Source organism: Eriocheir sinensis, chromosome 35 (assembly GCF_024679095.1).
Source record: "Eriocheir sinensis breed Jianghai 21 chromosome 35, ASM2467909v1, whole genome shotgun sequence".
Classification (NCBI taxonomy): Eukaryota; Metazoa; Arthropoda; class Malacostraca; order Decapoda; family Varunidae; genus Eriocheir; species Eriocheir sinensis.
The window spans coordinates 1,993,565-2,021,064 of NC_066543.1; the positions used below are offsets into that span (position 1 = coordinate 1,993,565).

Consider the following 27,500-nt stretch of genomic DNA (forward strand, 5'->3'; position numbering starts at 1 on the left):
TTCCTTTTCCCACTCCTTTCTTTACCATCATTTTCTTTGCTTCCTTCTTTTTCTTTTTCGTCCTCCTCCTCCTCCTCCTCCTCCTCCTCCTAATTGTTCGATCCTTCTCTATTTTTTTTCTCCCTCATTCCACCACCACTACCTACCTTCTCATCCTCCTTCTCCTCCTCATCCTCCTCCTCCTTTTCCTCCTTGTCCTTCTTTTCCTTCCATATTTTCCTCATTTATGTTCCTTTCTTCTTTATCATTATTATCATTTTCTTCTTCATTTTTTTTTTTCTCTTCTTCGTTTATTTCTTTTTCGCCCTCCTTCTCCTCCTCATTCTCCTCCTCCTCCTCCTCTTCTTCCAAATTGTTCCATCTTCCTCTAGTTTTTCCTCCTCATTCCACCACCAACCTTCCTACCTCCTCCTCCTCCTCCTCCTCCTCCTCCTCCTCCAACTCGCCCCATCTTCCTGCCGTTTTTTCTCCTCCCCACCTTCCCCTCCCCCCTCCCCTAACTTGCCTCCCTCCCCTAATCCCCAATCCGCCAGGAACTTAGCTGGGCGAAGGAAGCTCTGTGTAATCAGTATGTTAGGAGAGAGGGAAAAGAGGGGAGGGAGAGGAGGGAGAAGAGGATGGGGAGGGGAGGGTGGCACTATTTCCCCATTCCCGCCCCCCCCCCTTTTATTCCCCTCCCCATCTCAATCTCCCCCTCCTCCTCCCCTCACGCACTCACGCATAGATTGTGTCAAAAATAATAACCGTTTGTGCATTATTATTATTATTATTATTATTATTATTATCATTATTATTATTATTGTTTTATTTTTTATCGTTGTTGTTTGTGGTGGTGGTTGCAGTGGTGATGGTGGTGGTGCTGGTGGTATATTGGTGGTCTTTCTTTTTTTTGTGTGTGTGTGCTGTTGTTGATCGTATTTCAATATCTCGTTATTTTTTCTATTTTTAGCAGAGGTCAGTGTTTAAAGAAAGAAATATGGTGATTACGGGCAAAACTTCTGAATACGTATAACACAGCAGACGGAAGGAATGATCGAGCAACAAACTGGAGTAACACAATCTCTCTTAGGTAGTCTTTCTCAGGTACGACAACCTCTAAACTATTAATTACCAACTAAAAATAACTGCTGCCTCAGAACTGTTTTCCGCCTCATATCAGTTATTGCCAGCTTAAGAAAAACAATGGCAACCTTTAAAATGTGTAGTCTCACGAATAGTCTCACAGCTAATCTCAGGTATATACGGTCTCGCTCAGGCTCAGTCTCTTATGTACGGTCTTTCCGATAGTCTCACAGGTACAATCTCAGGTATACAGTCTCGCTCAGGTGCAGTCTCTCAGGTACAGTCTTGCTCAGATACAGTTTCTTTGAGGTATGGTGCATGCATGACTCAGGGCGCACCGTTAACAGCCCTGAAAGCCGCTGTATGGCCGCACAACTGGGACACGTATTTCCCTCCTCTGTACGGGTATGTGGCGCCCACTCTTGAGCACGTCAGGTTAGGTTAGGTCAGGTTATAGGGAAACCAAATTGGCGAGTCCGTTGTGATGTTGGCTCCCGCGGGTTCTTCCTTCCCTCTGCTCTGCCCCACAGTCCCAACACGTATCTCTCACTCTCATGTATTAGCTATAGGCAACATATGAGAGGAAAAAATAGGTGTTGGAACTGCGCGGCAGAGCAGAGGGGAGGAAAGGACCCGCGGAAGCCAACGCCAAAACGGACTCGCCTATCTGGTTTCACTATAGGTTAGGTTTAGTTGCAGTCATTGAGGGTAACTTTGAGTGTGAATTACAGTGAGAGCATTTTTCAGAATACTCCGTGGTTAGTTTCGAAGCTACAGCCGAACGTCTTCACTCAGGGACCACATATACCCGTAGAGAGATTGGAAATATGCACCCGGGACGCATATTCACGAGAAGTAGCACAGATTTTCAGCCTCGCGCCGCGCTCCTCTCTGATTCGCCGGCTGGCTCTCAAGCTCCGCCCACCTCCTCTGAAAATATGTGCTACTTCTTGTGAATATGCACCCGGGACGACCTGAGAAACATACGCCCGGATCCTCAAACGCTTTCGGCTCTCACAACATATATTTTCAAAGGCCACAAAGGAGATTATTCGGGTCCTCATGAGTATTTTTCACATCCACGGAGCAGGAGCCTAGTCAAACTATTACTAGGCTAATAAAGCTACCCACAACCTCTGCGAAAGCCTGATAAAATGTTGGTTTGTTTAATTGTTCACATGCAATTTTGTTCTGTATGTTCTTCTACAGTATAAAGGAGGAGGAAGAGGAAGGAGGAGGAAAAAGGAGAAAGGAAGAGGATGGCTGAAGAAGGGGGAGGAGGAGGTGAATTAATAAGAAGGTAGAATCAAGAACAGAACGAGGAGGAGGAGGAGGAGAAGGAGAAGGAGAAGGAGTCTCGAAATGATTGAAAGTATGGGCTCGGTATTCTAAAACGCTACCGCCTCTCACCTCACCTATTTCCTAAGACCTAAATGATTAATCGGATTCTCATGTTTTATTTTCACATTCACGGTAAAAAAAGCTTTGTCAAACTAACACAAGAGTCAAAAAACTGCTCCCACTGGAATGCCCCCACCTCTCATGAAAGCGTGTGTGTTTGGACGCAGAAATGTTAAAAAATATGGCCCTGTATAGTTCGGCGTTGGTTATTAATTGCAGGTTTGGCTTATTTTGGGAAGGCTTGATTGGTTTTGTTGTGTTCTGTTGTTCTTGTTCTCGTTCTTTTGCTGCTGTTATTTTTTATTTTTTATTTTCGTTTTATCTTTTTTTTTTTTAATTGTTATTTTTCCTCTTGTTCTACTGTGTGTACAACTTTACCTTTTTAATGTATCCTTTGCCATGCTTAGCTTTATCACATTAAATTGCTCTACTTTCCTCTTTTCTGTGCGTCACGTGGCAACTTTTACCGTGCTCCATTTTGCCTCCCATGACATCAAAGACAACATTTTCCTGAAGTGTTGTTTGAATCTCCCCTTGACACACACACACACACACACACACACACACACACACACACACACACACACACTTGCATGTATGGGAAGGAAAACAGGATTTGCTTTTTTTTTTCCCTCCCTCCTCGATGTTTGGCTTTGCTGATCCTTTTAAAGACGGATCACAGAGAGAACTGAAAGCTGCGCCCGTGTTCATCAAGTTATGTGACTAGTTTATTTTATTATTTTTTAATTTAAGTTTGGGACTCCATTAGCTAGAAGTGTTAGATTTTCATGGTTAAGTCGACATGAATTATTACACTCATTCGTAAAAAGGATAAAAAAAAACATCAACAAATCAACACAGCACGCCTCGAAAAATGGCTCAAGAAAGATAAAAAGACACCTCTCCACCCGAAATTGACCTCTCTTTTGGCTACTCTTTACTTTTGTCTGTTGTGGGAGCGGTGAGTAGCGGGCTTTTATTTCTACACTCTTTTTTGTTGCCCTTGAGTCGTTGGTTTGATTGTACAAGCGTATCAAGGCCCGTACTCCTAGACGCTTTCATCTCTCACAACATATACTTCCAAGAGCCACAAAGAAGATCAGTCGTGTTCTAATGAGTGATATTCACGTTCATTATGCAGAAGCCTTTTGAAACTATCACGAGGCTCATAAAACTACCCGTGAAAATACTAACACAATCTCTACGAAAGCCTTATCAATTGAGGTTTTGTGAAAGCTCCGAAAAGCTCCGCCTGTTCGTCACATTCAGCCTCCTTGATATCTCCATCAGTTACGCAAGAAGGACCTAATCTTACTTGAAACTCACGGTAATAGTAGTAGTAGATGTAGTAGTAGTAGTAGTAGTAGTAGTAGTAATAGTAGAAGTAGTAGTAGTAGTAGCAAAGATAATCGTAATAATCAGCTTACAGTGATTAACAGTCAATAGGGTCCAGAATAAGCGAAGGAACCCAACCCGGAATTAAGCCAGGTGGATCCATATCTACCTGAGAGAGAGAGAGAGAGAGAGAGAGAGAGAGAGAGAGAGGTCGACTCCCAAAAGACGGTCGATGTCGAAGGGAGGAATTTATACTGAACGATTAAATGTACCGTGAATCCTGGACGAAAGAAAGAGGAAAGGAGAGGAGTGCGTGGGAAGAGAGAGAGAGAGAGAGAGAGATGTGGCTGAAAGAGAAGATGGAAAGTTGGAAAAATAAATGGAGATGAAGGGAAAAAGATAAAAAGGCCTTGACCGTGTGTGTGTGTGTGTGTGTGTGTGTGTGTGTGTGTGTGTGTGTGTGTGTGTGTGTGTGTGTGTGTGTGTGTGTGTGTGCATAAATTCATGCATAAAAAATGTGTTCTGCGTATGAGCAGGGAGAGAGAGAGAGAGAGAGAGAGAGAGACCTTCGAAGGAGATGCATCTACCACCTAACCAACAACCTTACTAAACTCTCTCTCTCTCTCTCTCTCTCTCTCTCTCTCTCTTTCAATGCGACAATAAAAGCGAATCATTGACCTCGACAGATAATTTTCCTCTAACTCAGAAGTGTGAAATGAGAACGAGAGAGAGAGAGAGAGAGAGAGAGAGAGAGAGAGAGAGAGAGAGAGAGAGAGAGGAGGGGGGGTGACTCAAATTGTATTCAGTGTGTGTGTGTGTGTGTGTGTGTGTGTGTGTGTGTGTACATCTTTGAGTCACCGTTTGGTATGTAACCTCCTCCTCCTCCTCCACCTCCTCCTCCTCCTCCTCCTCCTCCTCCTCCTCTTCCTCCTCCTTTACGGTAAGAACTTAACCTCTCTTCAGAGTGTCACCAACAAACACACAAACACGCTTACCGCTATCTAGGTGAAACTCATGCTATTGTTTTTGCTGTTTGTTATTGTCGTTGTTGTTGTTTTTGTTGTTGTTGTTGTTGTTATTTCTTACTGATGTTGCTGTCAGTTATTCCTCATGTTGTAATGATTGTGATGTTTGTGAAAGTGATGTTTGTGTGTGTTTGTTTGTGTTGATTTTGGCGTAAATATTTGTTTTTTTTCAATCATTCTTTGTTTTCTTCTCCTCCTCCTCCTCCTCCTTCTCCTCCTCCTTTCTCTCGTTTGCCTCAATCAGGTAGTCTTTCGTTCCTTCCTCTCTTCGCCCCTCGTCTCTCTCTCTCTCTCTCTCTCTCTCTCTCTCCCTTCATCCTAGCCTCCCCTTCACATTCCTCCCTTCCTTTCTTCCCATCTCTTTGTTTTCACCCATTTTTCCGCCTCAAGTATGTGAGTCTCTCTCTCTCTCTCTCTCTCTCTCTCGTCAGCATATTCATTAAATTCCATTACAATTTATCGAGAGAGAGAGAGAGAGAGAGAGAGAGAGGAGAGAGAGGAGGAGAGGGAGGCTCAAACGGGGCCAGGTGCGAGTAAAGTAACCCACCCCCCTCCCCTCTTCCCCTCCCTCCCCCTCCCTTATCCTCCCCTCCTCCCCTCCCCCTCCCTTGTCCTCCCCTCTTCCCTTAGGACCCCCCCTTGTCGGGTCCCGTGAGTGTGTGTGTGTGTGTGTGTGTGTGTGTGTGTGTGTGTGTGTGTGTGTGTGTGTGTGTATTTGTGTGTGTGTGTGTGTGTTGGGGGGGGAGGAAGAAGAGGGAGGAGTAACTAAGGAAAGGAACGGGAGAGAGAGAGAGAGAGAGAGAGAGAGAGAGGGGAGAAAGACAGGAGGGAGGAACGGGAGAATGAAAGGAATTACGAAAGGAAGGGATGGAGGGGATTAGGGAAGAGAAATAAGAGATAGTTTGGAAAGGAAAGGAGGGAGGGAGGGAGGGAGAGAGAAGGAGGAGGGGAGAGGAAGGGAGGAGAGAAGGAGGAGGGGGTCTAAAAGTGATGTTGGGGGAGAATACGTACTACATTTGACAAGAATTGGGAGAGAGAGAGAGAGAGAGAGAGAGAGAGAGAGAGAGTCGAAGGAAAAAGGGGGGAGGGGAGGAGAGGGAAGAAGAATAAGAGATGGTGGAAAAATTCAGGGAAGGACGGAGGAGGGGGAAAGGGGGAGGGGGAGAGAGGAGTTAATATGGACTTTTCTTAGGACTTGGAGAGCAGGAGGAGGAGGAGGAGGAGGAGGGGGGAAGGGAAGAGAAGGCAAGGCAAGTGGTGGAGGGAAGGGACGAGACGGGGAGGGAGGGGTGTGGGGAAGGGGGGAGAGGGGTGTTGAAGTGGTCTGTGGGATGTTGTTAAGGGTGGGTGAGGGCATGATTTAGGAGGGTGGGGAGGGGAGGGGAGGAGGGGGAGGGGGAGGAGTAGTGGGGAAGAAGGAAAGGGAGGGAGAGAGGGGGGAGGGGGTGATGAAGGAGTGTGGGGAATGTTGTGAGATGATGTTAAGAGGGGAGGATGGGGTGATTGGGGAGGATGGGGAGTGGGGAAGGGAGGGAAAGGGAGGGGTTGGGGAAATGTAGATGCGGGGAGAATCTCGTCTGAAGCGTTCATAGACTGATTAACATAGGAACACACGAACATAAGGAGTCTGCAAGAAGCCAGTAGGCCTATGCAAGGCAGCTCCTGTGAAACTAACCCCACCTAGCATCATTATCCGTGATTTTTTTTTTTTAATGGGTCTATCGTATTGGCACTCACGGCATGACTGACAAGCTTGTTCCACTGATCCACTGCTCTGTTGGTGAACCAATTCTTTCAAATGTCCTTGTTGAATCTGATTTATCCAACCCCATTACATTACATTATCCAACCATCAGGACCTTATCAATATCTCCCTTTTAAGGCCCTTCCTCCATTTATAAACCTTGATCAAGTCTCCTTGCACTCTTGCCTTTTTAAAGAATTCAAGTTTGATTTTTTAAGTCTTTCTTCATATGGAAAGTTTCTTAACCCGTGAATCATATCTGTCACTCTCCTCCGTACCGATTCTAACCTTTTGACTTCCATTCTTTATTAAGGTGACCAGATGAGGTCTCACTAATGCTATATATAGCTTGAGGATGACTTAGATACTTCTGTTGCTTATTTTATACGCTCCTTGAAATAAATCCTATTTCCTTGTTTGCTTGATTTCTAGCATGAGTGCATGTGCCCTTGGACGAAGATCAGAGTTCACTAAGACCTAAGGGAGCTCTGATCTCCGTCCAGAGCACAATGCATTCAGGCTAGAAGTCGTTGCTGTGAAGGATAAGGTTGGTGCAAATGGGAAGTGTGTCTGTCATGATGAAGATGAGGAAGAGAAGGAGTGGGGAGAGAAAAGAATAAGGTAGAAAAGGGAAGGAAATCAAGTGAGGTGGGGAGGAGAGAGAGAAACGGCCTTGGGAAATAGATGGGGAGGATGCCTGTTTGTAGTAAGGAGGAGAAAGGGGGGAGTAAAAAGAATAAGACAAAGAAGGGAAGGAAATCAAGGGAGGTGGGGAGGAGAGAGAGAAACGGCCTTGGGGGAATAAATGATGGGGAGGATGTCTGTCTGTAATAAGGAGGAGAAAGGGGGGAGTAAAAATAATAAGACAAAGAAGGGGAGGAAATCAAGGGAGGTGGGGAGGAGAGATAGAAACGGCCTTGGGGGAATAAATTATGGGGAGGATGTCTGTCTTATATAAAGAGGATGAGAAGGAGAAGGAGTGGGGAGGAAAACAAAGTAATGAAATAAAGTAGGGTTTCGAAGGGGAGGAAACAAGTGTCATAAGGAAATTGGAGAAGGAGGAGGAGGAGGAAGAGGAGGAGGAGGAGGAGGAGGAGGAGGAGGAGTGTATAATTAAGAAATAGGAAAAGAGAGGAGGGAGATAATTAGGATGTTGGGGAAGGATAAATTAAAGGGGGAGGGATGATATGGGGAGGAAAAGATGGAAACATGGAATAGAGAGAGCAGAGGGCGTGGGAAATTGGGGAGGGGTGGAGAGTTAGGGATAGGGGAAGGGAAGGGGATGGAAATGGGAAGACAGAGTAGTAAGGAAGAGAATGGAAGGAAGGGGAAAACAGACGCAAATAAGTTCTTGTATAATGTGTGTGGTGTATATTACCCTTGTGTCTGACGGAGGAGGGCGTGAGAGAAGGAAGGAAGGAAAGGGAAGGAAGGAGGGAGGTAAAGAACATGTTATATGAGGTGAACTCGCCTCTAGAAAGGAGGGGAGGGGAAGAGGGGGAGAGAAGAGGAAGATAAGGTAGAGGGATTAAGGAATAGGAAAGATGAGAGAGTTTAGTGGAGATAATGAGGAAGGATAGGGAAGCTGGGGAGAGAATGAGAGGGTGAGGGGAAGGGAAGGGAGGGGAGGGGAAGAAGGGGAGGGAAGGGGAAGAGAAGGCTTTAGGAATAGGTAAGATGAGAGAGTTTTGTGGAGGAGATAAAGAGGAAGAAAAGGGGAACTGGGGAGAGGATGAGGGGAAAGAGGGGAGGGGAAGGGAAGGAAGAGGAGGGGAAGAAGGGGAGGGAAGGTTAAGAAAAGGTTTGGGGATTAAGGAATAGGAATGATGAGAAAGTTTGTGGAGGAGATAATGAGGAAGAAAAGGGGAGCTGGGGAGAGGATGAGGGGAAAGAGGGGAGGGGAGGGGAGGGGAAGATAAGGTAGAGGGGTTAAGGAAGAGTTTGTGGATGGGATGATGAGGAAGGAAAGTGTGGCTGGGGAGAGGATGAGGGGAAAGAGAGGAGGGGAGGGGAAGAAGGGGAAGATAAGGTAGAGGGATTAAGGAAGAGTTTGTGGAGGGGATGATGAGGAAGGAAATCGTGGCTGGGGAGAGGATGAGGGGAAAGAGGGGAGGGGAGGGGAAGAAGGGGAGGGAAGGGGAAGAGAAGGTAGAGGGATAAAGGAAGAGTTTGTGGAGGGGATGATGAGGAAGGAAAGCGTGGCTGGGGAGAGGATGAGGGGAAAGAGGAGAGGTGAGGGGAAGGGAGGGGAGGGGAGGTGGGGAGCGTTTAGTGCTCCTGTACCTTATTCGTACCCGCGTCTCTAATCTGTGACGTCACGAGTCTTTGTGTATGACGGACAGACAGACAAATTCCCCTCACCTCTCCCCTTCCTTCCTCTTCCTTCTTCCCCTTATCCCATCCGTTCTTCCTTCCTTCACCTCTCCCCTTCCTTCCTCTTCCTTCCTCTTCCTTCTCCCTTCCGTTCTCCCTCCCTTTCTTCCCCTCACTTCGCTTTACCTTTTCCCCTCACTTCTTCTCTCCCTTCCTCCCCTTTTCCCATCCGTTCTTCCTTTCTTTTTTTCCCCCTCCTTTTTCTCCTCACTTCTTCCCTTCCTTCTTCTCTTTCCTCTCCGTCTTTCCCTCGCTTTTACCTTCCCGTCTCCCCTCACCTCTGTCCTCCTTTCTCTCCCTTCCTTTTTTCCTCCGTTTCTTCTTACCTCCTTCGCTTTTTCCCCTCCCCTCTTCTCTTCCCGTCTTTCCCTCCCTAATTTCCTTTACTTCTCCTTCCTTATTTTCCTTACTCCTCTTCTCCCTTATTCCCTCCATGTTTTCCCTCTTTTCCCCTTTTTTCCCTCACCTCCTCCTCCCTTCTTTCCTCCCCTTTCCTATATGTTGTCTTCTTCCCCTCCCCTTCCCCTTTTCTCCTATTTCCTCCCCTCTTTCCCTCTCTTCCCCTCACTGCATAATTATTCCTCTCTCTCTCTCTCTCTCTCTCTCTCTCTCTCTCTCTCTCTCTCTCTCTCTCCCCTTTTGGTCTGTTCTCTTTCCTCTCGTTTGTCTTTTCTTCCATTCGCTTCTTCAATTTGTCTCCCCCTTCTCCCTTCCCTTCCTGTCCCCTCTCCCTTATCTCCCCTCTCTCTCTCCTCCCCTCGCGACTAACTCCCTTCCACTAACTTTTTTATTCCTTTTTTTTCCTCCCTCGTCCCCCTTCCCCTCCTCTCCCCTTTGCTCCCCATCCTCACCCTCTTTTCATTGTCCTGTTACCCCTTGTTCACCCCGTCACCCTTCTCTTCACCCCTCTTTCTTCCCTCTCCCCGCTCCACAGTCTGCTCCCCTCTTCACCACCTCCCCTTTCTCCCTCCTTCTCTCCTTTCTCCCCTTTCTCATTCCCCTCTAATTCACTGTCCCCTCCTTATTCCCCTCTCCTCCCCCCCCCTTCTTCCCCTCACTTCCTCCCCTCCAACCTCCCTTCTCCAGTCCTCCTCCTCCCCCCCATCTCCCTCCTTTCACATTTTCAACATCCTTTTTTTTTATTCCTATTCCCTCCCCTTCCCTTTTCCTTCCCCTTCTTCCCCTTCCCCTTCCCCTTCCTTCCCCCATCCCCTTCCTCCCCTTGATCACCTATATTCAATTTCTCTTCCCCTTTACGCCAATCCCCGTTCATTTCTTCCCCTCACTTGTCCCCGCTTTTCTCTAATCAATGCCCCCCTCTCTCTCTCTCTCTCTCTCTCTCTCTCTCTCTCTCTCTCTCTCTCTCTCTCTTACACACACTGCTTTATATATCTAAAAAAAAAAAAGTTGGAGAAGGTCATGAAGTCACGGGTCTTCTGCGGGGGCGGATTTGTACCTGGTGGCGTCTCAGGTGTGATATGCAGGTGTGTGTGTGTACTCAGGTGATATATATTGGTGCCAGATTTACATTCGTTAGGGAGGAGGGAGGAAGAAGGGAAGGGGGGGGCGGCAGGCACTGAGGGGGTTGCCATTACGGACCAGGAGAAGTTATACAAGGAGAGGAAGCATGATTGAAGACCTCCGCTGTTACCAAAGCCCAAGAAGTAAAAATAGTAAAGTTGGGGGTATTTGTTATAGCTGCGCGTGGCCTCGGTGCTCATCTCCGTCGCACTGGCCCGTGGTTGGTCGTAATGGTCTATTTTTCACTTACGCCGATGGAGAGGAAAGTAAAATAAACGGTGAGAAGAGAAATAAAGACGTAGACGAAATAAAGAAAAAGCACAAAACAAGGATGAAATTATGTTCCAGTGATGTCTTGTTCGTTGTTAAATACGAAAAGACACGATCACACACATATGAAGTAGAAAAACCAGTTCAAACATTTACGGTCAGAAAAAAAAATAATAAACTGATACAATTAAAGAAACACTGACTTAAGAATGAAAACCGTACAATACCGTGACTAGGGATTAGAAAAACGTGTATAAGAGCTATAACGAAAAATACAGTGACGCGAGAGTGAAAAAAAAGTGAGGGGAGAAGGGAAGGTAAAAGCGAGGGACAGAAGGAGAGGGAAGAAAAGAAGGAAGGGAAGAAGTGAGGGGAAAATGGAAAGAGTATGAGGGGGAAAAAAGAAAGGAAGAACGAATGGGAGAAGGTAAAAAGTGAGGAAGATATCTTGGAGGCGTTACTAAAAAGCTTCTCCCGCGACACACACACACATACACACACACACACACACACACACACACACACAGTACCGGATACTTCCCAGGACACAAACTTATATTTTTAGACGCTTCCGAGCTCTCATAGCAAGTATTTCAAAAGCCCACAAGGGAGATTAGCCGTGTTACATTGCCCTGCCTCACCTCACCTCACATAATCTACAATAATCTCTTAACCTCTTTTTTTTTCCTCCCTCTCTCTCTTTCCTTTTGGTCTGTTCTCTTTCCTCTCGTTTGTCTTTTCCTCTATTCGCTTCTTCAATTTGTCTCCCCCTTCTCCCTCCCCTTCCTGTCCCCTCTCCCTTATCTTCCCTCTCTCTCCTCCCCTCCCATCACCTAATAAGTTACTGCAATTCACCTCTTCCTGCAACAGCTACGTTCACTCTCAGACACACAAAGGAGATAAGTCGGGTTCTTATGACTATTCTTTTCACATTCATGATGCAGAAGCCTCGTCAAACTATCACTAGGCTCATTTAACTACCCATGGAAATACTAACACAACCTCTGCGAAAGTCTTATCAAATGTGAGTGCGCGAGTCCCGAAACGTTTGAGTGTATGTATATAATGAGTCTGTGTGTTCGTCAGTGTGTGAGTGAGGGAGGGTTCGAAGTGGGGACACCTGTGGGCCGTCCGCCTCTCTCTCTGAAGACGCCGAGGGTTGTTTTTTCTTCATCTCCATAACGTTATTAGGCGGGTAATAGATGTCGGAATGAGGACGATGTGTGTTATGTGTTTGCGGTCCTGCGTTGATAGGGAAAGTTGGGTTGGTTTTCTGCGCTCTGTTTTTCTATTCTTCTGTTTTTCTGTCTTCTGTTTCCTGTTTTTTTTTTTCTTTCGGGTCTCCCTTGTTACTGAGACCAAGAGGAAATCATCAGAAAGGACACGGGAAGAGACAGACAAACAAACAGACAGACAGACAGACAGGCAGGCAGGCAGACAGACAGACAGACAGACAGACAGACAGGCAGACAGACAGACAGACAGACAGAAATATAGAAAGACAGACAGAGACCTATCTTTCTGCCTACCGACTGACCGACAAACACACACACACACACACACACACACACAGAGAGAGAGAGAGAGAGAGAGAGAGAGAGAGAGAGAGAGAGAGAGAGAGAGAGAGAGAGAGAGAGAGAGAGAGAGACTCATCCACTATGCATCATTCACCGAGGGAAGCACTTTACCGTCCCAAAAAATGGCTCATCCTGTTAACAATATTTTTCTTGGCGACTGCATGTTTATAAAAGCAGAGAGAACCATCTTCCCAGTTTTGTCCGATGGTTATGATGCGAGAGCCAAATGAATCTCAACTAAGCGCCATATGCTCTCCCTAATTATAGACAGATTGTTATTAATTAGTTTGGTTATCACTTTATTCTGCGCCATTATAAATATTTTCATGCGTTCCACTATAGCCCTGTGTTGGGTTGTCAAGTTGTAGCAAAGGTTACTGAACTCTCTCGCGCGTCAATGAAAAATCCGAAACCCCCAAATTTCGATAGGTGTAGAACCGGTATTTGACTTGATTTTTTTTTCTATGTATTATTTTTTATGTTCTTATCTTCCACCTCCTCCTTCTTTCCCTCCTTCTTCTTCTTCGTCTTTTTCCTCAATGGCCTCTCTCGCACCACAGGCTTAAAAGGTCAACGGATCGGAGATGAGCACCACGGCCACGCGCAGCTATAGCGTATACTCCCATATTCACCTTACCTCATCATACATAAGAAGATTCACTCAGGCTACCAAAAGACTAAGAGGGTGACCACCAGAACCCAAAAGATAACATACGAGCTTAAGAGATCCTTGCACAAGCGCCATATATTCCCTTACAGCTTTCTTTCTTTCTTCGGCGTCACTATAAAAAAATAACTCACCCACAATACTAAAGGAATAAAGCTAACCACCAGGACCCAAAAGATATCCTACGAGCTTAAGACATCTTTGCACAGGCGCCATATTCCCTTACAGCTCCTTAACTATTGGCCCGGTTATAACTTTCTTCGGCGTCACTATAAAAAAATAACTCCCCCACAATACTAAAGGAATGAGGCAGACCACAAGGACCAAAAAGATATCCTACGAGCTTAAGAGATCTTTGCACAAGCACCATAATCCCTTATACTGCTTCTTAACTATTGGCCCGGTTATGACTCTTCTGCGTCACTATAAAAAATTACTCACCCACAGTACTAAAGCTAACCACCAGGTCCCAAAAGATACCCTACGGACACAATAGATCCTTCACTGATGCCATATTCCCCGGTTACGGTTACAATTTTGGCAGAGGATTCACCCACAAAACCAAAGGACTGAAACTGACCACCAGGACCCAAATGGTATCCCACGGGCACAAACACCATATGCCCAAACTATGTTCAGATTACTATTGGCACGGTTACAATTTCATTCTTCGTCACTGTAGAAGAAAAGGATTCACCCACAATACAAAAGGACTAAAGCTGACCACCAAGACCTAAAAAGATATCCTATACGGGTGCGAAACAGTCTCAGCACAAAGAAGAGTGTGATTCAACCGCTGCTTTCCCTGCATTCTTGCCCGTGTCCAATGCCCGGTGACCGTCCCCTTCCCCTTCCCCTTCCCCTCGAGAGCTACCTTCCAGCCCACCGGAATGACGCACGTGAGCCTGAGACACGTGTGTGGGAGGCGCGGCCCATGCATTGTGCCCACGAGCAGCAAGGAAGAGCCTCACCACTGATGGTATCGCGCGGGGCTGAGGGGCGTGGACAGGGCAGGGCAGCTGGATTGAGACACACGGGCGGGCTAGCACATATATTTCACAAGGCTTTCGTAGGAGTTGTGGGCATTTCCAGAGGTAGTTTTATAACCCTGGTAGTAGTTTGACTTTTCTTCTGTATCGTGAACCTAAAAAAACACTCATTAGAACTCGATCAATCTCCATTTTGGCCTTTGGAAATAGATGATGTGAGAGGCGGAAGCGTCTAGGAATGCAGGGCAGGGCAGGAGGGTTGTGACACACGGGCGACGAAGAGAGAGACAAAGGCCCAGGTAGTGAGGAGAAATCAGAAAGTCACGAGGAGCTGCAACACACGAGTAGCCCAAACACCTGTGATGCAACTGCGCTCACCTGGGAAGGTTTATGGCCCCCTCTGTTAACTTTTTTTGAGGTTGCATGTTGCGAGTATGTTTTTATTGCTCTATTTTTTCACAAAGGAGCTGCAGCAACGAAGGGCCCAAACACCTGTGATGGAACCGTGCTCACGTGAACAGTTTTTTGACCTCCCTCTGTTTACTTTTTAGGGGCTGCATGTTGCGACTGTCTTTGTTGCTATATTTTATTCAACCATTGGGTAAGACACACGGAGGACCAGGTGGAGAGGAGAAATTTGACCATTGCTAACGTCAGGGAGGTGAAGAACGTTGGGAAAGGGCTTTTTTTTTGTGTGTGTGTGTGTGTGTGTTTTGTTTCGCAGTGAATTAGTAATGGGTCAAAATGATGATGATCCTGCCTCCTCTTATCTAATAATAAACTGGATTGTAATAGTGACTCAGTGATGATGATGATAATGATGATGATGATGATGAAGGTAACGGCCGGTTGCAGCAAAAGAAAAAAAATATCTTAAAAGTAGCGATAATAAAAACATCAAAACAAATAGTGATGATGATGGTTAAAGTAAACTCGAATACGAGAATAATAGCAAGAATACAATGATGATAATGATGGCAGATTATAATTGTACGAAGGAAATGTAATCCTTTAAAAATATCACCAGAAACATGATAACAAGGGCGATGATTATACTGAGTTTGAAAAAATGAGAATGATATAATTGGGATACAAAGACGATGATGATGATAATGATGATAAGGACAAGGTGATGATGATAATAGAGATGGTTTTACTGAGTTTGAACGATGACAATGATATGATTAGGATACAATGATGACGATGATGACGACAACCATGAGTCATTTACCTGCCGTTCCCATGTCTGTCATTAATGGTTTCGAACACCTGCATGCCTCCCCCCCCTCTCTCAGTCCCGCTGCACTCGACTTTCTACTCTAGCTCATCCCTATACTGTCCAGATCCCTTATGCAAGAGTTAACCTGCATCTTTCATCCCTTACATTGGTAAACTCTGGAACAATCATCTTTCGTCTGTATTTCCTCCTGCCCACGACTTGAACGCTTTGAAGAGGAGAATATCAAGACACCTCTCTTCCCGAAATTGATCTCTTCTAGCCACTCTTCTAAACTTTTTTGTTGTTGTTGGGGCAGTGATTAGCAGACTTTTATTTCCCATGATTTTTTTTTCTTGCTCTTGAGCTGCTTCCTTTGCAGTAAAAAAAAAAAATAATAAAGCCTCACGACCCGGCGTTTTGGATTCGAGAGTCGGTAATTCGGATCAGTACACCTGCGAACCTTTCCTTACCTGACACGTTCCTGTAATCTCCGTTCGTCTCTTGGCCAGTCACGTCCGTACTTACTAACCTGCTTACTGATGAACTTAGTTACGTGCATGGGTGGGGTAAGTTTTTGGTATTTATTCACTTTTATGTTTGCTTCTTTGTTTCTTTTATGCCTAGGTTACATACGTGTCTAATTACTTTCTTTTTGACTTGTGTTCTTATTAACTTATTTATTTATTTATTAACGTACGTTCCAGTACACCATTATACACTTCCTTTTTTACTTATTTACTTACGTTCTTAATTAATTATACTTACTTGTTTATTTATTTGAGAGAGAGAGAGAGAGAGAGAGAGAGAGAGAGAGAGGGGGGGGGGGGGCAGTAGCAAAACATGGAACAACCGCGGCAAAGCTGTGAGTTCGGTTCGCGTGCACTCCGTTTGTGTGTGTGTGTGTGTGTGTGTGCGCGATGACCCTGGCTGGCTTTGTCTCGGGAGGAAGGGGGAGAGTGATAATGCCTGCTGTAAAAAAAATAGCATCTACTACTACTTCTACTACTACTACTACTACTACTACTTTTATCGTTACAGCTGTTAATTTTTATGACGCTGGTAACTAATAATAGCAATAATAACGACTAGTAATAACAATAATGATAATGATAATAACAATGATAAGAGAAAAAATGATCATTGAAGGAGGATAAGAACAAGAAGAACAAGCAGTAGTAGAATGAAACTTATTATTATTATTATTATTAGTAGTAGTAGTAGTAGTAGTAGTAGTAACTGTAGTAGCGGCAGCAGCAAAATACTAATAATAATGAAAAGTGGGGAAATGATAAATAAAAAATGCCATGTTATTTTATCTGTATCTAATCTGCGTTTTTTTCTATCGGCAGTGGCGGCCTTGGGGGAACCGTAGCCTTATCAGGGCCTTGCTTGGCGTCGTGGTTACTCCTGCTGGCGTGACGTGTTGGGGTGCGATTATTACCCTCGAAGTAGTAGTAGTAGTAGTAGAAGTAGTAGTAGTAGTAGTAGTAGTAGTAGTAGTAGTAGTGGTGCTGGTGTTAGGGGTTAGTAACTTATGCTGTTTCATACTATTATCATTATTTTTTTCTTAGTGTCATCTCAATCATTATAATCAAGGCCACTGGCCGAGTATCACGTAGACATATATACATTAATAAATAAGAGTTAAGAATACATGAGAAAGGAAAGGACCAGTCACCTCAATGTAGAACAACACACACACACACACACACACACACACACACACACACACACTGAGGAAGTAAGCCGCGTGAAGGTGAGAATTAAGGAAGAACGAGGAAGGTGAGACGAAGGAGGAGGAGGAGGGTACAATCATCTCTCTCCTCTCTTTCCTCTTCCACCTTCCTCCTCTCCTCTTCCTCCTTCTCTCAAGGCCGTATCCTCCCCTCGTATCCTACAGTGCCAGAACTTCACGACCTTGTCCCTCCACTCTCCCTTTCCTCCCCATCTCCCCACCCCTCCCCCGCTTCACGCTCCAATCCACTCCTCCACACCCACTCGCCCTCATCCCTTTTCTCACCCTCACCCACTTCACCACCTCATCCACCTCTGTCCTCCACCCAGCACATTCCCACGCTCTTCCCTGTTCTCCCATCACCACCCACATCTCCACAGCCTCCTCCTCCTCCTTCTCTGTCTTATATACACACTCTTTAGTTACTGTATATTTTACTTCAAAATCTCCCATGCGCTGTGTCATTTACTCACTCCACAAAGGTTTATACTTACTGCACACACGCTCCTCCTCTTCCTCCTCCTCCTCTTCCTCGTTCCACTCACCTGCCTTCTTCTTCCTCTTCCTCCTGTATCCACACCCACTTTTTCCTTTCTTCCTACTCTTTGTATTGTCTTCCGTCTCCTCCTCCACCTCCTCCTCCTCCTCCTCCTCTTTTTGTCTTATCCACCTGCATCCACCCCCACTTTCCCTTCCCCCAAGTTTCTGCATTGTCTCCCTTCCCTCCTCTACCCTCTTCCTCTCGCATATACACCTGCATATCCCCTCCCCTCCCCTCCCCTCCCCTCCTCTCCTCCACTTCACCTGCCGGACCCCTCCCCCCTCCCCTCAGCACCAGGTAAGCGGTAAAGCACATGTGATCCTTTTTCTCTCTTTCTCTCACTCGTGCTTTATTTATTCCTAGCTCCTTCTCCTTCCTGGCCTCTCTTCTCGGTCTTAGTGGCCTCATTGATTCGAGGATTCTCTCTCTCTCTCTCTCTCTCTCTCTCTCTCTCTCTCTCTCTCTACCCGCTAAGTACAGCCAACACAGGTGACACTCGCCCCCACGCCCCTCCCCACACAGGTGAGCAGCCTCGGCCAGGTGTCCCGGCGCCGCCCACGTCGCCGTAGTTCACACACACACACACACACACACACACACACCTCACGTGCACACACCACGCACGTACACACACCGCGTGCGTCGACGATGCTCACCCACGCAACGATGCCACGTACACAGGCATGCGAATATTCACACACACACACACACACACACACACACACACGTTGGTAATGCACAGTAGGGGGATCGAAACCTCTTTCAGGTCTGGGTTATTGTCTCCTTCACCCCCCTCCGTCCCTCCCCTTTATTGTGCCGGGGGAGGGGCGGGGGAAGGCCGCGGAGGGTCAGTGAGCACCCACCCGCTCGCACGGTTGGTTTCTGGCTACCAATTTTACGTGTACAACCTCTGCTCGCGCTCATTTCCCTCGTCTATTTTCGGCCTGTAATCGATTTTGATTAGGTCTAATATTTCGTGTCGTGGGCGCGGCGGAGTGCGGGCGTGTGGCTGGCGTGGGTGCGACGCGGCCTAGTCGTGGGTGATCGGATAAACTGGCGAGGATACTTGAGACAATAATAAACCTATTAATAAAGATAACAGGAGGCGTGCGAAGGTGGGTGGCAACGACGGGCCTGCCAGACGCCCGCCGCCCCGGCCCGGCTCGGCCTCTTGAAGAATGTATCGCGATTTTTCGTGTTGGCGGCCTTCAGGGAGCCGCGGGCGGCGTGCGTCCCGCGGCCCGGGGCGGCGGCGTGGGCAGCCCGCGCCCGCTCCACGCCCGCCGCAGCCACCCGGGTGAAAAGAGAAGAGGAAGTGAAAATAATTAGAAAAGAGGCGCATATGTCGAGGACTCCCGGCGCACCCCGCACCGCGAGATGCCATTTGTTCCTTGCTCGCCTCTACAAACTATCAATTTCCTCTTATATCCTCCTTTGATTTATGGCCGAGGCAGCCTGCCCTGCCCGGTGAAGCGGCCCGACGCGAGGTTTTGCCCCCGGCCCATATTGACCCCAAAATGTAATTAAATCGCCGGGGATAATAGATAAGTTAGTTTGAGAAGTAAGGAGTGTGAGGTTAGAGGGAGGAGGAAGAGGAGGTAGGTAGCCAGCCAGCCAGCCAGCCACCCCGGCCAGCCAGCCAGCCAGCCGTCCGTACGTACGTCGCTCGCTCGCTGCCGTCAGTTACCTCTGTACACCCAGCAGAAGGGGACGTGTGTTGCGGGGTCTCCCGGGCGGCCTGGCTCGCTGCTCCACAACACTTGGATACATGCCCGCAGACTCCAGCTGTAGTGAGTGGCCCTCGGCGACCTCGTGGATGCCCAGTGATGCCCCGCCGATGTGACGTGTGGATTGACTTGCCCGACAGTTGTTAGTGAATGATGATGAGAGTTTAACTTGTGATTTTGATGACAAGTGATGCGGACACCCACACGACAGCTCAAGCATATCATCAAATCAAGTGCCGCCGCGGTGGTCGCAGACTGCTAGTGATAGTGTCAGTCAAATGTACAAATTATTGAAGTTTTTGTGGTAAGATTTGGCGCAGTCTGGATATATTTGGAACACAGGTGAACTTAGAACTGCAACTCAGATTCTCGTGTCAGTCTTGCGATAACTTAGCAGTGAAGGTGAGCATTTTGAAAGTTGCTGTCGCGACACAATAGGACTGGATACTCATTGTGCCTGGACAGCACCACCTCCAACAGCACCACCTCCTCCAGCCCCTCAACACCTCTGCCCACGGGTCGTGCGGCGTGCGGCTGGTCGTGGCGGCCAGCACCCGGCTCGCCACCTCCCACCTGAGGCCCACATGGTGGCCGGCCGCGCCTGGCCGAGCTGTTGCGCCCACCGACTGTGTGCCGCGCCCCGGCCTACCCTGACCCTGTTGACCTGGGGGCGCCCGTGGAAGTGGCGTGACCTCTCGCGGCGGGCGTCTCCCAAGTGACCTCTTGTGGTGTGGGCCGAGGGGGAGGACAGACCACTAGGTGACTCTGACCTGGTGACTGTGACAGCTTGTGTGTGTACCTGTTGACCCGTTGCAAGGCCCCCGAGCCGTGTGAGCGTGACCTGTGAGCCAGTGGGCGGCGTCGGGGCGGGCGGGTAGGTCAGCTGAGGTTGGCCCAAGAGAGAACAGCACGCGTGGGGACGAGGCGGGTTGGCGGCTGCCCCACCCACCACCCTCCTGATGGTGGCCGTGGCTGGCCCCATAGCGTGCCTGGCCCCGGCCGGCCATGGACATGTTTAGCCTTCAGCTGGAGAGGTTAGTACCATCCACACATGCTTTTTCCACCGACACCTCTTTCCCCCGTGACAGGCATCTCGGCGTAACAGTGACCCAAGGAGTGAGTGATGCATATTTAGTGGTGGCACCGAGCAGGGCCATGGAGGCTCATGGCCAGGCAGTGTCCTAAATACACAACGAGAGAAAATGTGATGCTGATGGGAGTGTGGTGTCCTTGTGTAAAAATGCTGCCGATGTGTTGCTTATTCATCGTGTGTGACGGTGAAATCAGGAGCTATGGTGAAAGGCAGGGTCGTGAGGGCGGGAGGGAGGCTGAGGGGGCGGGGCGAGGCGAGGACTTGTGCAAGAAAACGTTAATGAAGCTTCAAGCACAACAGACGACTTGACTGACGACCGAGTGGCTGGCGGCAGCGAGGAAAAAACTAGACGTGCGTAGCTGCAGTAACCTGAGAGAAGTGAGTGGCGAGAGAGAGAGAGAGAGAGCAGTAGTAGTAGTATACATAGTTACATAATCATAAAAAAGTGATTCCCCAAAGTCTGGCTGTAGTTAAAGGGAGCTGACGTGGCATATTGACCAGTGAAGAAAACAATCAAATTTAGTCTCCTTCCCGACTAGGGGGATGGAAGCAGCCAGCCAAGGGTCCTTACTCCCGCTCCGCCCCGCCCCGCCCCGCCTCCACCTGCCCCTCCCCCATTACCTCTTGATACATTCCTTCGCCTGGCCCCATCCACCTGTCTCTCTCTCTCTCTCTCTCTCTCTCTCTCTCTTCACATATTTTGTAGTGCCGTGCCATCCACTTTTTATTAACTTTCCATAATTATTTTACATTTTATTTCGCATTGTCTTACCTTCCTTGGCATAGGTCTATTTACGTTTGATTTATCGGTCTTGTTCGTAGTTTATTACCCGGGTTATCTTTTGTTTTTCTTTAGTATATTATCGCCTTCGTTTCATCTGCATTCTCTTTCTCCTTTTTTTTTAATTTGGCCTTGTTTTCACCGTCCCTCATTATTTCCCTCGACCATCCTTGACAAGTATAGTTAATTCCTTCCGGCTCCTTCTCTTCCTGCATTTCCTTCCCCTTTTGCTTGCTTCCCTTCTCAGTTTCCCCCTCGTCATTTCCTTCGTCTTACTTGGAGGAGCCTTCGCCTTTGCTGTCCTTCATCTTCCACCTTTGATTAGATAGTTAGTGTAGCTTGTCACAAACAGCCTCGTAAGGACCAGCAGGTCTGCTGCTGTTTGTTCTTCCTTTGTGTTCCTTTGTACTTCCTTCCTCCATCCTGTCTCCCTTCTATTTGTTACCTTCGTGCTGTCTACCATTCTTCCTTGCTTCCTTCCTTCTCACCCTTTTGTCGTGTTTTGCCTTTCCTTCTTGCTTTCTTTTCATTGTGTCTATTTCTTTCATCTCCCCCTCCCTCTTTTCCTTCCTTCGTTTATCCCGCTTATCTCTCTATCCTCCTTCCTACCCGCCCTTCGCTTCCTTCCCCCGGGCGTGTCGTGGCGGGGCATCAGTCTTCCAGGGCGGGGCCGCAGGGGCATTCCTTCACCCTAGTGACTCCCACAGAGGGACTAATGAGGACAAAGGTAATATTAGCCTTAATTACTGAGGAACCTCGTGCATCAATCACATCTCCCTCCCTCCCTCCCCAAGTGTTAGTGTTCTCTCTCTCTCTCTCTCTCTCTCTCTCTCTCTCTCTCTCTCTCTCTCTCTCTCTCTCTCTCTGAACCAACCATCCATTACACTCCATAAGTTACTATTTGTCCGGCATCTTGTTGACCCCAGCTTGTCACCCTTTTGTCCTCCCTTAACCCCTCTCTTCCTTCCCTTTCCCTTCCCCTATGACCCTCCCTCTCTCACCCCTCCTCATGCCCTCTACACCCCCTGGGCACGCCGTCCTTCCCACTAGCCGACCCGAACAGCTTTCCATTATCGAAATTAGGTCCGTGGCGCGCTATTAGAGACGGTGTTAGAGTCATCCGCGTTAAATAGCCGCGCGCCAAGTGGACAAGACGAGAACGAAGAGGAGGAAGAAGGGTTGATAGGGTGAGAAGCAAATCCTGCCCGCTCTCACCCTTTCTGTCTCTCTTCTTCCTCTCCCTTCCTACCTCCCGTGGCGGTGGTAGGGGAGGGTAGTGCTCTCCCAACCACTGACCCTTGTTCCCCATGCGCTCAGTCCTCTCCCTCCCCCCCTCCTCCTAATACTCTCCTCCTCCTCTATCCTCTCATCACTCCCCTCCTCCCCCGGCTCCTCCCCTCCTTCTGTTGCCCCAATGAAAGAATCGCCAAATACAATCAATAGAGAAGGGAGGAGGGAGGGGACGTGGAGGGAGCGAAGAGGGGCGAGAAGGTAGGGTTTAGGGGAGGGAGGGGAGGCTATACACGAATTTAACGGTGATTATATTCAGTGGGTGCTCTACTTTTCCGCCCATCCTGCGTGGCGTCGCTCACACAGCCATCCGCCACTAGCTTTCATCACCTCTTCCTCCTTCCTCTCTTCCTCTTCAACTCCAAATCATCCTTTCCTCTCCGTCAGAGTCGTTATTGTGCTCGGCGAGTTCATATATTGATGGCCGTAGGTGCTCTTGTCTCTTCAATAATCCCGTGCGTCTGCAGCGGGTAAGCAGCGAGTCAGTCACTTCAGTTACCAGAGCCCTCGACAAATTTACCAAAATGACCGAAAACGCGCCGACGATACAAAAGAACAATTGGCGCTACGCTCGGAAACGCCCCGCCCGTGTTGGCGATACAATGGCGATCGTGAAAGCCAAGGAGAGGTGGTACGATATGTTTTCCCGAGGCTGGCCCGGGATGGGACGATGGGAGGAAGCAGGGAAGGAGGGAGAAAGGGACGGGAGGAGGTAGGGAAGGAGTGGAGGAAGGCCCGGGAGGAGATAGGGAAGGAGAGGAGGAAGGGCCGGGAGGGGAGAGAGAGAGAGAGAGAGAGACCGACGCACCAGGATACAGACTAAATAATTGTTTAATTTGTCCATTTATCTGTCGAGGCTGTCCCAGTTTACATTTTCACCGCGTTGGTTTGTGTGAGTGTGCTCTTCCTTTTGTCACTCCTCCTCTCCCTCCCTCCCATCCTCTCCTCGCCCTCTTATTTTACTCGCGGTGGCAGTGACTTGATAAATGTCTTCGCGGTGTTTGGAGCTACTTGAGCCGAGGTGTTTAAAGCATCGTATGACGCGATCGCTCACTCGGCCACTTTTTACCGCGGCTCGTAGGGGCTGAGACGTGTTTTATGGCCGGGTTAGGTTGGTCTCACCGCGTATTTACCTTAAGTGACGGGATGGTTAAGGCAGGTTTGGGTCTCTTGTCCGCGGGCTGGCTTGTGCTTTCGGTGAGCGGCGCGCGACCAGCATTTAAAACCTGGGAGAAGAGGGCGGGACGGGGTAAGGAGCGGGAGAGGAGGGAGGGAGGGAAGGAAGGAGGGAGGAGTCCTTGTTAGGGCCGAGCCAGTGAGGTCACCGGGCCCTACACACGGACCTACATACCAGAGTCTCGACCCCTCTCCCTCCTCCTCCACCTCCACCTCTTCCTCAGACTGTTCCAGGGTATAAAGTTCTTCCTTCCTCCTCCTCCTCCTCTTCACCATTTATTCTTCCCTTTACCGTACTTTCTTTGCATTCCTTTCCTCCCTCCTCTTCCTCCTTCTCAAGGGTTAAACCAGGGTATAGAGTTCTTCCCTCCTCCTCCTCCTCCTCTTCTCCATCCATCTTTCTTTGCATTCCTCTCCTCTTTCTCTGCTCTTTATTTTCTTCTCCCTCCTCCTCCCACTTAAATTAAAGAGGGTAGGGTTCTTCCTCTCTCAGCTTGTGTTGATGTTTGTGTTGTAGGCGTAGCGTTTGGTTAGCGAAAGCTGGTGTGTGTGTGTGTGTGTTTCAAGCGTCGTGTTGTGTGTTGTGTTGCTTGTTGCCTGTTATCGCACGAATGACCGTGATTCGTCAACTGAGTTATTATTTTTGTGATGCGTTTTTGCTTGCTTGTTCCTGTTTTACTTTGTTGTGGTTGTGGGTGTGTTGCAACAGTTGAGAGAGAGAGAGAGAGAGAGAGAGAGAGAGAGAGAGAGAGAGAGAGAGAGAGAGAGGATCAACAAGTAGTATAAGGGAACCAAAAGAAATATACATATATACAAATTCATGAGTACCAAATCTTGCCGAAACGCATTACCTGTGCAACCCTTACCTGTAAAGCTAATCAAACACCACTAATCAGCCTCTCCCTAACACCCTCCAATCCCTGGCTAGCCTCAGACACCAGACGCGGGGCAAAGGGAGTAAAATTCCGTTCACAACCATACAAGGAAAGGAAAATACCACCAGTAGGGAGGAGGAGGTGGTGGTGGTTACGCATCCTAATCTTCCTCCCCCACAATCCCTCCTGCCTTCCCTCCCTCCGTCCCTCCAGCCCACATACGTACACTCCTAATCACTAACGCCACTCAGCTTACACTAGGCATACACAGAGACAGGGGAGGCGAGAGGAGGAGGAGACAGGACAAACATTAGTATTACACCGGAGCACTTAAACCTAGCTCGAGAGAGAGAGAGAGAGAGAGAGAGAGAGAGAGAGAGAGAGAGAGAGAGAGAGTGCTGTTTTACCTTGATATTTTCCCTCGAGTTGTCGTGAAGTTGGCAGAAAATGTAAAAGTTTGAGTGAACGAGAAAGTGGAAACAAGTCAAGTAGTAGTAATAGTAATAGTAGTAGTAGTAGTGAAGGTGGGTGTTAATCATATTGTTAAAGCAGTGATGGTTGTGGTGGAGCTACGTGAGAGAGAGAGAGAGAGAGAGAGAGAGAGAGAGAGAGAGAGAGAGAGAGAGAGAGGAAGTAATTGGGGCCAGCCATGAACTCCTCGGTGGTAATAGATATAGTTCATGTCTTATCTGATACGAGAGAGAGAGAGAGAGAGAGAGAGAGAGAGACGTAGTAGGATGCAACGCCACAAACCCCAAGTGGCTACAAAAGGCATTCAAGCGTAGGATTTGTCACCGTGATCGGCCGCCGCAATGAGAGGCTGCCTTGCCATCCTCTTTTTAAGGTGTTGAGACGTAACCAACTCGAGCAACATTACACCACTGGACGGACAGGCATAAAAGGGGGGCGTGGGTGGCAGCGGGACGTAGTAGAAGTAGTAGTAGTAGAATACCCCATAAAGCATACCGTCCCGTCACAGCTTGGGATATATATTACTTTCCTGACGGCGGGATGACAACCACCTCGGGCTCTCACATTTAGAGAGAGAGAGAGAGGAGGAGGAGCGTGTTGCAGGGCCTGGGAAAGTGGCGGTCGCTGGCAACTGGTAGAGACAGAGACTAGGCTTGAGTTGCAGGACTGTAGTGTAACCGAGGAGAGAGGCGCGAGGGTGTGGAGACTGGGAGGAAGGAGTCTCTCTCTCTCTCTCTCTCTCTCTCTCTCTCTCTCTCAGCCATGGGAAAGTAGAAATATGTGAATATGTATAGACGATCTCTCTCTCTCTCTCTCTCTCTCTCTCTCTCTCTCTCTCTCTCTCTCTCTCTCTATCTATCTGTCTATCTATCTATCTATCTATATCTGCTCGTAGTAATTATTATCTCAATCAAGGACTTCGTGAATATATTTTTATGATGCTCTGTCTGTGTGTGTGTGTGTGTGTGTGTGTGTGTGTGTGTGTGTGTGTCATGAAAAAGAGAAGTGGACGATTTTACCTTGGTTTAAGAAGGTCATTTCAACATTTTCTACCCAAGAGCCTTGAAACGTAATTGTGCGCGGGAAAAGAAATGGCAAGATGGGGGAAAAAAAGTGGAGCGATGATGATAAGAAGAAAGAGGAGGAAGAGGATTAGCAATGTAGATATAGATGGTAAGAATGAGAGGGAAAAACAGAACGATTGAACGCTGGAAAAGAAATAACTAAAAAAAGTATGGAACGAAGTGAATGAATGAGATGAGGGGGATTTAGAAGTAGCTGATTGTTAGAATAGATTTTTTTTTTTTTTTTTTTTTTTTTTACAGCTTAGGAGACAGTTCAAGGGCGTAAAGAAAAAAAAAAAGCCTGCGGAAGAAAGACAAATTAACAAGACTAAGATTATTACGGTATATAACTGTTGCTAACTTCCACCCCATAAAAAAAATCGTGAATCGGCTCCGTTATTGACTAGTTGTTAACCTTTACCTAAAACGAAGAATAATAGGTTTAATTCACTTATAAATAAATAAGGGGAGGTATACTAATCTCTCTCTCTCTCTCTCTCTCTCTCTCTCGGCCTCGCAAGGGAAGGTAAAAGACAAGGCGAGGGGCACCATTTAGGCCGCCGTGGGGGTAGAGGGTGGGAGGAAAGGCAGCCCCCCCCTCCCCTTTCCCCTCCCTCACTTCCCCTTCCCGCCTACTTTCTCGCCTCTCGGTGGTCCCACTTACTGCCGTGTCAGGCGCTCCTCCCCTCCACACCCGTCTCCTCCTCTTCACCTCCTCCTCCTCCTCTTCACCTCCTCCTCCTCCTCTTACTCACTTCCTCTCCTTTCCCTTTTCCCCTGGCCTCTGTCTGTCTCATAGTTTCCCTTCTCCTTCACACACACACACACACACATTCTCTCTTGTTTCTCTCAGTAACTAAAAGCCACTTTGTGTGTGTGTGTGTGTGTGTGTGTTTTATTAGCGCCCTCTAATGGATATTTTGTCGGTTTGTCACATTCTTAATATACTACATGTCTCATTCTTCCTCCTCCTCCTCCTCCTCCTCCTCCTCTTCCTCCTTATGAAAGTCTCTCCAATCATGTCACGGCCTCGATACACGTTGGGTCAGATGAGGCAGCCCCCTCCCCCCTGCCCCCCTCACATACCTTCCTCTCCCCCTCTCCCTCAATTCTCCCTCCATCAGCCCCGTTGTGTGGGTGTCGTAGCCTCAGGTGTGCATACAGGTGTGGCCCTTGTTATTGTTGCATTAGGCTAAGTAGTGCTCGTATTATTGTGATTATTATTATTATTATCGTTGTTGTGCTTTGTTGGAATAATAGTAGAGGTAGTTGTTGATGTTTCTGAGTAGTAGTTGTTGATGTAATGATAATAGTAGTTGTAGTTGCCGGTGTTATTGTAGAAGTAGTAGAAGAAAATAAAATTCGTATAAGATTACTAGTTGCATTTTGATATCGTGTTTACTGTAATGAGAGAGAGAGAGAGAGAGAGAGAGAGAGAGAGAGAGAGAGAGAGAGAGAGAGAGAGAGAGAATTTATATGTCACATCCCTGCCGGTGCTCATTTCACAATTCACTGACCTTGTGGGAGGAGGTGAAGGAGGAGGAGGAGGAAAAAGATAGATAAA

The 27,500-nt window shown here is 47.7% G+C and overlaps 1 protein-coding gene across 3 annotated transcripts in view; it reads left to right on the top strand.

Moving 5' to 3' along the window:
• Nucleotides 1–20,071: 20,071 nt before the first annotated feature.
• The window catches only part of LOC127007244 (zinc finger MIZ domain-containing protein 2-like), a 55,720-nt gene continuing 48,291 nt past the window's right edge, over nucleotides 20,072–27,500 (top strand). For all 3 annotated transcript variants that reach the window (XM_050877964.1, XM_050877966.1, XM_050877965.1), the window contains exon 1: nucleotides 20,072–20,220. In XM_050877964.1, coding sequence (XP_050733921.1) covers nucleotides 20,192–20,220 — 29 coding nt within the window. In that variant the 5' untranslated portion in view covers nucleotides 20,072–20,191. The remainder of the gene's footprint in view (nucleotides 20,221–27,500) is intronic.